The 12,993-nt window shown below is 43.1% G+C and overlaps 1 protein-coding gene across 1 annotated transcript; it reads left to right on the top strand.

The window, feature by feature from the left end:
• Positions 1-1,393: 1,393 nt before the first annotated feature.
• Positions 1,394-10,509, top strand: LOC135532741 (zinc finger protein 239-like). The gene is made up of 2 exons (XM_064960191.1): positions 1,394-1,837; positions 8,771-10,509. The coding sequence occupies exons 1-2, from the start codon at positions 1,657-1,659 to the stop codon at positions 9,433-9,435; spliced, it is 846 nt and encodes a 281-aa protein (XP_064816263.1). The 5' UTR covers positions 1,394-1,656; the 3' UTR covers positions 9,436-10,509.
• The last annotated feature ends 2,484 nt before the right edge of the window (positions 10,510-12,993 follow it).

Raw genomic sequence — 12,993 nt, 5'->3', positions numbered from 1 at the left:
GTAAAGGCCTCTACAGGTCTCACCCCCACTGTGAAATTTGGTGGAGGATCTGGGGGTGCTTCTGCAAGGCTGGAATCGAGCAGATGTATATTTGTGAAGGACTCATGAATCATGCCACGTACAAGGTTGTCCTGGAAGAAAACTTGCTTCCTTCTGCTCTGACAATGTTCCCCAACTCTGAGGGGTTGTTTTTTTTCCAGCAGGACAATACTCCATGCCACACAGCCAGGTCAATCATCAAGGTGTGGATGGAGGACCACCAGATCAAGACCCTGTCATGGCCAGGCCAATCTCCAGACCTGAACCCCATTGAAAACCTCTGGAATGTGATCAAGAGGAAGATGGATGGTCACACGCCATCAAACAAAGCCGAGCTGCTTGAATCTTTGCGCCAGGAGTGGCATAAAGGCACCCAACAACATGTGAAAGACTGGTGGAGAGCCAAGACGCATGTAAGCTGTGATTGAATATCAGTATTATTCCACCAAACATTGATTTCCAAACTCTTCCTAAGTGAAAACATTATTACTGTGTTGTTTAAAATTAATATGAACTTATTTTCTTTGCCTTATTCGAGTTGTCATTGTCTGCAAATAAATGCTCTAAATGAGAATATTTTTATTTGGGAGAAATGTTGTCAGTAGTTAATATAATAAAACAAAAATGTTAATTTGACCCAAACACATACTTAGAAATGGTAAAACCAGAGAAACTGATAATTTTGCAGTGGCTGTATGTATTGTTACACCATGTAGGAGCAGTATAGACCTAGTCTGTTCATTATATACATCTACATGATGTATTGTTACACCATGTAGGAGCAGTATAGACCTAGTCTGTTCATTATATACATCTACATGATGTATTGTTACACCATGTAGGAGCAGTATAGACCTAGTCTGTTTATATACATTATGTATTGTTACACCTGTACATGATGTATTGTTAGGAGCAGTATAGACCTAGTCTGTTCATTATATACATCTACATGATGTATTGTTACACCATGTAGGAGCAGTATAGACCTAGTCTGTTCATTATATACATCTACATGATGTATTGTTACACCATGTAGGAGCAGTATAGACCTAGTCTGTTCATTATATACATCTACATGATGTATTGTTACACCATGCAGGAGCAGTAGGATGTTTTACAATGTATTGTTACACCATGTAGCAGACCATTTCAGATATCTTGGGGGTCTGTTCACATCTAACAAATCAGCTTTCTATCTTGAAAAAATCAGCTATCTAATTCTTAAAATATTACATGTTATTGATCAAAAGAACAACATGAAAATTTAAATGAAATATTTCCTTAAACTGCATTACCCGTCCCACTCCAGTCTGCAGATGGCGATATGCGTTTTACAGGCGATGCTGCCGGAGTGTGACGTGGCATTAAATGTAGTGGACGGGACGCTTCTTCAACAACAGCTAATCAGCCACCTCGGTATCTTGCTAGCCAACATAGCCGAAACGTTGGAGCTCTTTAGACGTTTTCGGTGTATATTAGTCAATGTGTTTTAAACACACGTCTGTCGTAGCTACTAGTCAACCAATTCCCCCACCCCGTATTTACGTTGTTAGTTAGCTAGCTAACTTAGCACAAGGCTAGTCGCTTATGCTAACTAGCTAGCTAAAATCCCTGACCATGAGCTCACCAAGGGACTCCCCGCCTGCTAAAGAAGAGGACGTCTGCTGGACCGAGAAACAGGGTCTGTGGCTTAATATTGTCGTGAAAGAAGAGGAGGAAGAGAAGGACGTCACAGTGAAAGGCGATGAAGAAGCTTCCAGAGTGAAAGAGGACGAGACTGGAGATCTGATTAACACCAGTGAGTACTATTTTAAAAACAGGAGCAAAACCTTGTCAAACAACAACAAAATGGCCGCCATGACACTTAAAAAAATTTTTTTTTGTAATTTAGCAGAGGCTCTTATCCAGAACCACTGACAGCAGCGCGACAGAAACACAGAGTTACACGTGGAATAAACACGCGCACAGTCAATAACACAATATAAAAAATATAAAAAAGTCTATATACAGTGTGTGTAAATGGCATGAGGTGGTAAGGCAATAAATAGGCCATAGTAGCAAAGTAATTACAATTTAGCAGATTAACACTGGAGTGATAGATGAGCAGATGATGGTGTGTAAAGTAGTGATACTGGTGTGCAAAAGAGCAGCAAAGTAAATAAAAACAATATGGGGATGAGGTAAGTAGATTGGGTTAGGGTTCCTCACCATCCATAAGATACATTTGTTTTAACCAGGTTTTCCAACTGTACAGTTTGTTTACAAAAACTCATTAAACAAGATATCAGTCAAATCGAGGACTCCAATCAAGTTGTAGAAACATCTCAAGGATGATCAATGGAAACAGGATGCACTGGAGCTCAATTCTGAGTTTCATACCAAAGGGTCTGAATACTTATGTACATAAGGTATTTCTGTGTTTTTTTTATTATAAAAAAATGCATAAAAATCTAAAACCATTTTTTCACTTTGTCATTATGGATATTTAACCTTTATTTAACAAGGCAAGTCAGTTAAAAACAAATTCTTAATTACAATGACGGCCTAGGAACAGTGGGTTGGTTAACTGCCTTGTTCAGGGGCAGAACGACAGTTTTTCTACCTTGTCAGTTTGGGGATTCGATCAAGAAAACTTTCGGATACTGGCACAACGCTCTAAACACTAGGGTACCTGCCGCCCCTGATTGATGGAAAAACATTTATTTAATTCATTTTAGAATAAGCCTGTAACATAACAAAATGTGGAACAAGTCCACCTCTCTGTTTCATGTCTCAGCCCAGCCTGTCTGCCCTCCCAGCTATTGGTTTCATGTCTCAGGTAGCCTGCGAAAGCCAGAATGAATAGAATGCAATAAAAGATTTGGGGGAACCATTAAGCAAGAAAGGCATTTAGCTATATTAGTGCACGTGACAATAAAAATGTGGAACTTGGCCATCTGCCCAAGATTGTTGAACAACTTTATGGAAGCCCATTTTCACTAGATATTTAAAAAAATAATAATAATAATAATTTAAAATGGTACACTACATGACCAAAAGTAATGTAGTGTACCTTTTAAATTATTTAATGCATCACCCTTCAATGGCTTTTAAAAGTAGGGGTGTGGATCAGAAAACCAGTCAGTATCTGTTATAACCCCAATTTGTCTCAAATGGCTGTGCAAGTTGATTGTGGAATGTTGCCCCACTCCTCAATGGCTGTGCAAAGTTGATTGTCCCCCACTCCTCTTCAATGGCATATGATCAGGCTGTTGATTGCCCCACTCCTCTTCAATGAATGTTGCCCCCCTCCTCTTCAATGGCTGTGCGAAGATTGAATTGTGGAATGTTGCCCCACTCCTCATCAATGGCTGTGCGAAGTTGATTGTGGAATGTTGCCCCAATGGCTCCTCATCAATGGCTGTGCGAAGTGATTGTGGAATGTTGCCCCCTCCTCTTCAATGGCTGTGCGAAGTTGATTGTGGAATGTTGCCCCACAATGGCTGTGCGAAGTTGATTGTGGAATGTTGCCCCCTCCTTCAATGGCTGTGCGAAGTGTTGCCCCCTCCTCTTCAATGGCTGTGCGAAGTTGATGGAATGTTGCCCCCCTCCAATGGCTCCTCTTCAATGGCTGTGCGAAGTTGATTGTGGAATGTTGCCCCCTCCTCTTCAATGGCTGTGCGAAGTTGGAATGTTGCCCCCCTCCTCTTCAATGGTTGTGCTGTGCGAAGTGGAATGTTGCCCCCTCTCCTCTTCAATGGCTGTGTTGCCCCCCTCCTCAATCAATGGCTGTGCAAAGTTGATTGTGGAATGTTGCCCCCTCCTCTTCAATGGCTGTGCGAAGTTGATTGTGGAATGTTGCCCCCTCCTCTTCAATGGCTGGAATGTTGCCCCAATGGCTCCTCTTCAATGGCTGTGCGAAGTTGAATGGCTGTGTGGAATGTTGCCCCCCTCCTCATCAATGGCTGTGTGAAGTTGATTGTGGAATGTTGCCCCAATGGCTCCTCCTCATCAATGGCTGTGCGGAATGTTGATTGTGGAATGTTGCCCCCCTCCAATGGCTGTGCGATCAATGGCTGTGTGAAGTTGATTGTGGAATGTTGCCCCACTCCTCATCAATGGCTGTGCGAAGTTGATTGTGGAATGTTGCCCCCTCCTCTTCAATGGCCTCCTCTTCAATGGCTGTGCTTGATTGTGGAATGTTGCCCCACTCCTCTTCAATGGCTGTGCGAAGTGGAATGTTGCCCCCTCCTCTTCAATGGCTGTGCTTCAAATGGCTGTGCGAAGTGATTGTGGAATGTTGCCCCACTCCTCTTCAATGATTGTGGAATGTTGCCCCCTCCTCTTCAATGGCTGTGCGAAGTTGATTGTGGAATGTTGCCCCCTCCTCTTCAATGGCTGTGCAAAGTTGATTGTGGAATGTTGCCCCACTCCTCTTCAATGGCTGTGCGAAGTTGATTGTGGAATGTTGCCCCCTCCTCTTCAATGGCTGTGGCTGTGCGAAGTTGAAATGTTGCCCCATTTCAATGGCTGTGCAAATGTTGCCCCCTCCTCTTCAATGGCTGTGCAAGTGGAATGATTGTGAATGTTGCCCCCCCCTCCTCTTCAATGGCTGTGCAAAGTCCTCTTCAATGGCTGTGCAAAGTTGATTGTGGAATGTTGCCCCCTCCTCTTCAATGGCTGTGCGAAAGTTGATTGTGGAATGTTGCCCCCTCCTCTTCAATGGCTGTGCAAAGTTGATTGTGGAATGTTGCCCCACTCCTCTTCAATGGCTGTGCAAAGTTGATTGTGGAATGTTGCCCCCTCTTCAATGGCTGTGCAAAGTTGATTGTGGAATGTTGCCCCCTCCTCTTCAATGGCTGTGCAATGTTGCCCCACTCCTCTTCAATGGCTGTGCAAAGTTGTGGAATGTTGCCCCCCCTCCTCTTCAATGGCTGTGCAAATTGTGGAATGTTGCCCCCTCTTCTCCTGGCTGTGCAATGGAATGTTGCCCCACTCCTCTTCAATGGCTGTGCGAAGTGGAATGTTGCCCCCCTCCTCTTCAATGGCTGTGCGAAGTGGAATGTTGCCCCACTCCTCTTCAATGGCTGTGCGAAGTTGCTGGATGTTGGCAGGAACTGGAACACTGGCGTACAAGTCGAGCCAATGTCAATGTACATTCAAATTGCCGCTGATTAAAAATGCAATTGTTCTTTATCTGTATCTGACGCTTGTCCAACGTCATAACCCCACTGCCACCATGGGGCACTCTGTCCACAACGTTGACATCCGCAAACCGCTCGCTCGCTCACACGACGCCATACACGCTTTCTGCCATCTGCCTGGTACAGTTGAAACCCGGGATTCAAACATTGAGCACACTTCTCCAGTGGCCCACTGAAGTCTTGTTACAACACCGAACTACACTCAGGTCAAGACCCTGGTGAGGACGATGCACACACGGATGAGCTTCTCTGCGACGGTTTCTGATAGTTTGCAGAAATTGTTCGGGTTGTGGAAAAACCACAGTTTCAACCGCTGTCTGGGTGACTGGCCTCAGACGTTCATGCTGGATGTGGAGATCCTGGGATGGCTTGGTTACACATGGTCTGCGGTTGTGAGGCCGGTTGGGCACACTGCCACGTTTTCTAACATTAAGTTGGAGACGGCTTATTGTAGAGAAATGAACATTTAAATCTCTAACAGCTGTTATGGACTTTCTGCCCGTCATCATGACAATTGCAAGTTCCCTCAACTTGAGACATCTGTGGCATTGTGTTGTGTGGCAAAACTGCACATTTTAGAGTGACCTTTTTATTGTCCCCAGCACAAGACGCACCTCTGTAATGATCATGCTGTTTTAATCAGCTTCTTGATATGCCACACCTGTCAGGTGGATGGATTATGTTGCGTTTTTATATTTTTGTTCAGCCAGCTTAAAGGCAAATACGGCTACTTTTGCTGTTATTCTGGATACATTTGTTTGATGTGACAGTGTTAGCCGTAGATGGCAAGCTAGCAAGCAAGGGATAAGAGGGATGCCAGCCAGCATGGCAATTGGCAACGGGACCTTTTTAAAACAAACTACTAGGTTGCGTCCATAGATGGGGAACAAAATGATTAAGCGATGGGGGCGCATCTCTAGCAACCGAACTGCCATGGGTAGCAACCCTAGATTTCTGTCAGGACTATGTCACATGGAAGGATGAAATGGTATGAAATAATTTATTTAAAATAACGTTTAAGGAAAAATATATCAGTTATTATTTGAATATGTTGCTAAACCGTTGTATATATTATATATTGGCACGGTTGGGGTGGTCCGAGGCAGAACACCTGTGCTAAAATATATCCTCCAACCACCGTTGGATACTCAGGTATTGTCACTTAAATATCATACCCCCAAGACATGCTAACCTCTCACCATTACAATAACAGGAGAGGTTAGCATTATATATATATCATACCCACAAGACATGCTAACCTCTCACCACTAAAATAACAGGAGAGGTTAGCATTATATATGTATCATACCCACAAGACATGCTAACCTCTCACCATTACAATAACAGGAGAGGTTAGCATGATATATATATCATACCCCCAAGACATGCTAACCTCTCAGCATTACAATAACAGGAGAGGTTAGCATTTGGTATTATCACTTTAACACTACAGCCGCTGTTCAATATTTACATTTTAGCCATTTAGCAGACTCTCTGATCCGGAGACTTACAGTACTGAGTCATTTAGCAGACTCTCTGATCCAGAGCCACTACAGTACTGAGTCATTTAGCAGACTCCCAAAGTTGTGGCAAAATGGCTTAATAACCACTCTGGGATATTCGGGACGGTAGCGTCCCGCCAACAGCCAGTGAAAGTGCAGAATGCCAAATTCAAAACAACAAAAATCTCATAATTAAAATTCCTCAAGCATACAAGTATTTTACAGCATTTTGAAGATAAACTTCTCGTTAATCCAGCCACAATGTCTGATTTCAAAAAGACTTTACAGCGAAAGCACCACAAACGATTATGTTAGGTCACCACCAAGTCACAGAAAAACACAGCCATTTTTCCAGCCAAAGAGTGGAGTCACAAAAAGCAGAAATATAGATAAAATTAATCACTAACCTTTGATGATCTTCATCAGATGACACTCATAGGGCTTCATGTTACATAATACACGTATGTTTTGTTCGATAAAGTGCATATTTATATCCAAAAATCTCATTTTACATTGGCGTGTTATGTTCAGTAGTTCCAAAACATGCGGTGATTTTGGAGAGAGCCACATCAATTCACAGAAATACTCATAATAAACATTGATAAAAAATACAACTATTATACATGGAACTTCAGATAAACTTCTTCTTGCAACCGCTGTGTCAGATTTCAAAAAAACTTTACGGAAAAAGCATAATCTGAGAACGGCGCTCAGAACCCAAACCAGCCAGAGAAATATCCGCCATGTTGTGTAGCCAACATTAGTCAGAAATAGCATTATAAATATTCACTTAACTTTGATGATCTTCATCAGAATGCACTCCCAGGAATCCCAGTTTCACAATAAATGTTTTTGTCCAAATAGCTACTTTTGTTAGCATGTTTTGTAAACAAATCCAAAGTCATGAAGCGTGTTCACTAGGAGCACACGAAATGTCAAGTTCCATTACAGTCCGTAGAAACATGTCAAACGATGTATAGAATCAATCTTTAGGATGGTTTTAACATGAATCTTCAACAATGTTCCAACCGGAGAATTCCTTTGTCTGTAGAAAATCAATGGAAGGGGAGCTAACTCTCATGACCGCGTCACGAACCCGTGGCACTCTCCCAGACCACTGACTCAAACAGCCCTTATGAGCCCCTCCTTTACAGTAGAAGCCTCAAACAAGTTTCTAAAGACAGTTGACATATAGTGGAAGCCTTAGGAAGTGCAACATGACCAATATCCCGCTGTATCTTCAATAGGAGCTGAGTTGAAAAACTACAAACCTCAGATTTCCCACTTCCTGGTTGGATTTTTTTCTCAGGTTTTCGCCTGCCATATGAGTTCTGTTATACTCACAGACATCATTCAAACAGTTTTAGAAACTTCAGTGTTTTCTATCCAAATATATTAATATATGCATATTCTAGCTTTTATGGCTAAGGTGTAGCAGGAGGTTCACTTGGGAACCTTATTCATCCAAGCTACTCAATACTACCCCCCCCCCGTCACCAAGAAGTTAAAGGACAACAAAGTCAAGGTATTAGAAGGAGGAGGAGCAGTTCCCCCCCTTACTGCTCCGTAACCAAGCACCAGGGTCTTGAAGATGAGTCATTTTATTGAGGAGATCTAGTCTAGTTTAAACCTTGTAGAAGCCATTTAATAAAAAGGGGCTAGAAGCATCATATACAGTGGAGAATTTTCGATGAACAAATAAAGTTTTCTATGTGAGATGGCTAAATAAAGTATAACATTATTGATTATTATTATTTGTGCCCTGGTACTATAACAGCTCTTTGTCACTTCCCACGAGCCGGGTTGCGACAAACTCATTCTTATGTTTAATAAATGCATCGTATAGTGTGTGTGTGGCAGGCTTACAATGATTTGAGAGTTTGAAAAAACATTTGAGACTGTGCTGACCCTGGTGCTAAGAGGAGGATTCGCAGCCAGAGGTCGAATGTTTTGAAGGGGTACGAGACTATAAAACATTTAGGAACCACTGATGTAGAGGTTTCTTTCAAGTCTCTCTGTTTAACCAAATATTCTGTTTGTCTTCAGCAGGTGAAAGACCAGACTCTCACAGAGGGAAAAGTCCTTCAGGGGAACCAGACCCACAGAAGACCAAACCAGCAAGACCACACCACTGCTCCCAGTGTGGAAAGTGTTTTAGACACTCGGGTAACCTGAAAACGCATGAGATGATACATACAGGAGAGAAGCCATATCAATGCTCCCAGTGTGGAAAGGGTTTTAGACTCTCAGGGCATCTAAAAGTGCATGAAAGAACACACACTGGAGAGAAGCCATATCTATGCTCCCAGTGTGGAAAGGGTTTTGGACACTCGGGCAATCTAAAACTGCATGAAAGAACACACACTGGGAAGAAGCCATATCTATGCTCCCAGTGTGGAAAAGAATTTTTCTCATCTGGGGACCTGAAAAAACATGAGAGAACGCACTTAGTAGAGAGGCCTTTCCAATGTGACCAATGTGGAAAGAGATTTATTCAGTCAGCGCATCTGAGAGATCACGAGAGAATACACCCAGGAGAACAACCATTCCACTGCTCCTTGTGTGGGAAAAGTTTTACCCATTCATGGAACCTGAAAATGCATGAGATGACACACACAGGAGGAAAGCCTTTCAGCTGCTCCCAGTGTGGAAAAAGTTTTAGCCAGTTAGGGACCTTGAAAAAGCATGAAATGACACACACAGGAGAATGATAGAAGCCTTTCCACTGCTCCCAGTGCGGAGGGGTTTACTTGGTTAGGGAATCTGAAAAACGCATGAGCGAACACACAGGGGAGAAGCCCTACCACTGCTCAGACTGTGGAAATAGATTTTCCCAGCTAGGCTCCCTGAAATCACATGAGTGGACACACACTGTGGAAAAGTTTTACCTAGTTAGGGAACTTGAAAATGCATGAGATGACACACAACAGGAGAGATGCCTTTCCACTACTCCCAGTGTGGAAAGAGTTTTAGAAATGCAGGGAACCTGAAAGTGCATGAAAGAGGGCACTATGGAGAGAAGCCTTTCCAATGCTCTCAGTGTGGAAATACATTTTCCCTGTCAGAGGACCTGAAATCACATTGACTTAAGATATTGTGTTTTGGTTTATGCCACATCATATCAATGTATACGAAAGCTTACTCAAAAACAGGGTTACTTTTGTTTTTCTTTAAGACATGATAAATATCTCAAATCAAAATATATATTTTTAAATGTGTATTAATTATGAAGTATAGATTTGAATGTTGGTATTTAAAAATGTAAATTATTATTACAGATGAATAGAATGTACATTTCTAGATTCTAACCTTGAAACCTATTGGATATGATTTGGGTTCTCAGATACTAAAGACGTTTGATTGGATGCATGATTTGGATATTGCAAAGTGTAAATTATTAGATCAGGATCAAAACTGGTGGAGAAACAAAAATAGCATCAATAGGTAAGTATACCAGTTTCATTTGAGTACCAGGATGTTGACAAGAGGGTTTTTTTTGGGGGGGGGGGCTGTGTGTGGGTCTTGGATGGTTGGTGGCCTGGCGTTTGAGACCTTGGGCCGGTGGCCCGAGAGGTTGCTGGTTTGGGTCCCTGATTCGACTGGGTGTGAGATCTGTCAATTTGCCCCTTGGCGTGGCGCTTGACCCAAGTTACTGTTGTGGGTCGCTTTGGATGGGATTGGCTGCTAGATGACTGAATGCAATGTAAATATTGAGTGGCTTCACTGCAGGTAGATTGTATGTATGATTTTTTTTTTTCAAATTCAATAAAATTTAAAAAATGTAACGTGCATTTCTTACATTTCATATGTTTGTCAATCAGCAGATGCTTATCAAATCACATTTTATTGGTCACATGCACATATTTAGCAGATGTTATTGTGGGTGTAGCAAAATGCTTGTTCCTAGCTCCAACAGTGCAGTAGTATCTAACAATTTACATCAATACACATATCTAAAAGAATGAAATATATACATTTTAGGACTAGCAATGTCAGAGTAGCTGGCATTGACTAAATACAGTAGAATAGAATACAGTATATACATATGAGTAAAGCAGTATGTAAACATTATTAAAGTGACCAGTGATTCCATGTCTATGTCTATAGGGCAGCAGCCTCTAAGGTGCAGGGTTGAGTATTTGGGTGGTAGCCGGCTAGTGATGGCTATTTAACAGTCTGATGGCCTTGAGATAGAAGCTGTTTTTAGAAGTCTCTCGGTTCCAGCTTTGATGCATCTGTACTGACATCGACATTCTGGATGATAGCAGGGTGAACAGGCAGTGGCTCGGGTGGTTGATGATATTTTTGGCCTTCCTGTGACATCGGGTGCTGTAGGTGTCCTGGAGGGCAGGCAATGTTCCGCCTGTGATGCGTTGGGTAGGCCATACCACCCTCTAGAGAGCTCTGTGGTTGCAGGCGGTGCAGTTGCCGTACCAGCCGGTGCTACAGACCGAATGCTCTCAATGGTGCATCTGTAAAAGTTTGAGGGTCTTAGGGGTCATGCCGAATTTCTTCAGCTTCCTGAGGTTGAAGAGGCGCTGCTGTGCCTTCACCACGTTGTGTTTTGTTGACGTTGAGGGAGAGGTTATTTTCCTGGCACCACTCTGCCAGGGCCCTCACCTCCACTCTGTAGGCTGTCTCGTCATTGTTGGGAATCAGGCCTACTACTGTTGTGTTGTCTGCAGACTTGATGATTTGAGTTAGAGGTGTGCATGGCCACGCAGTCATGGGTGAACAGGAGGGGGCTAAGCACACATCCTTGTGGGGCCCCTGTGTTGAGGATCAGTGGTGGTGTTGTTTCCTACCTTCACCAACTGGGGGCGGCCTGTCATGAAGTCCAGGACCTAGTTACACAGGGCGGGGTTCAGACCCAGGGCCTCGAGCTTAGTGATGAGCTCGGGGGGGTACTATGGTGTTGAATGCCGAGCTATAGCCAATGAACAGCGTTCTGACTTAGGTATTCCTTTTGTCCGGACGGGATAAGGCGGTGTGATGACGACTGCATTGTCTGTGGATCTAATGGGGCGGTAAGCAAATTGAAGTGGGTCTAGGGTGTCAGGTAGAGGTGATATGATCCTTGACTAGTCTCTCAAAGCACTTCACGATGACAGAAGTGAGTGCTACAGGACGATAGTCATTTAGTTCAGTTACCTTTGCTTTTTTGGGGTACATGAACAATGGTGGACATGTTGAAGCATGTGGGGACAGCAGACTGGGATAAGGAGAGATTGGATAAGGCAGTGTGATGGCGATTGTGTCGTCTGTGGATCTATTGGGGCAGAATCCAGATCGACCTACAGTACTGAGTGCATTACATTTTTGTACTGGTCCCCCGTGAGAATCGAACTCACAACCCCGGGCGTTGCAAGCACCACGATCTACCAGCTGAGCCTCATGGAACCATTGATTCTAACCTTGAAACTTCTTTCATTTTGTCATTTAAGTTAATCTGTTGTACTAGTCCGCGTCAAGTTAAGAGTGTAAAAATGAAATGACATTGTTCTGATGACATTGATAAGATGTTGACATGAAAAACATAGACCACCACATGAATGTTCACATTAGCATTATTCGATGAACACTTTTTTTGGTTACTACATGATTCCATTTGTGTTATTTCATAGATTTGATGTCTTCACAATTATTCTACAATGTAGAAAATAGTACAAACTAAAGAAAAATCCTTGAATGAGTAGGTGTGTCCAAACTTTTGACTGTACATATTACCTCAATCACCTCAACTACCTGGTACCTCAGCACATTGACCCGGTACTCCTTGTATATAGCCTCGTTACTACCTGGTACCTCCTTGGGTAGGTGGTGATATGAACATGCCTGGAGGTTGGGTAGGTGGTGATATGAACATGCCTGGAGGTTGGGTAGGAGGTGATATGAACATGCCTGGCGGTTGGGTAGGAGGTGGTGATATGAACATGCCTGGAGGTTGGGTAGGAGGTGGTGATATGAACATGCCTGGAGGTTGGGTAGGAGGTGATATGAACACGCCTGGAGGTTGGGTAGGAGGTGATATGAACATGCCTGGAGGTTGGGTAGGTGGTGATATGAACATGCCTGGAGGTTGGCTGATAGGAGGTGATTGAACAACCCTGGTATTGTTGGGTAGGTGGTGATATGAACATGCCTGGAGGTTGGGTAGGTGGTGATATGAGCAACCCTGGAGTATTGCTAATAAGCCTGGAGGTACATTGGTTCTAACCCTAGGTATTGGTGATATGAACATGCCTGGAGGTACCGTGGTTCTAACCCTG

This window comes from Oncorhynchus masou, chromosome 5 (assembly GCF_036934945.1).
Source record: "Oncorhynchus masou masou isolate Uvic2021 chromosome 5, UVic_Omas_1.1, whole genome shotgun sequence".
Lineage (NCBI taxonomy): Eukaryota > Metazoa > Chordata > Actinopteri > Salmoniformes > Salmonidae > Oncorhynchus > Oncorhynchus masou.
Note: the sequence above shows the minus strand (reverse complement) of the source record. Positions and strands in the feature narration are given on the sequence as shown.

Bases quoted from the DNA above. Each gene is read 5' to 3' on its own strand.
- LOC135532741 (XM_064960191.1), top strand. From the start codon at position 1,657: ATGAGCTCACCAAGGGACTCCCCGCCTGCTAAAGAAGAGGACGTCTGC. The intron at 1,838-8,770 runs GTGAGTACTATT...GTTTGTCTTCAG, and splicing joins TGGAGATCTGATTAACACCA to CAGGTGAAAGACCAGACTCT.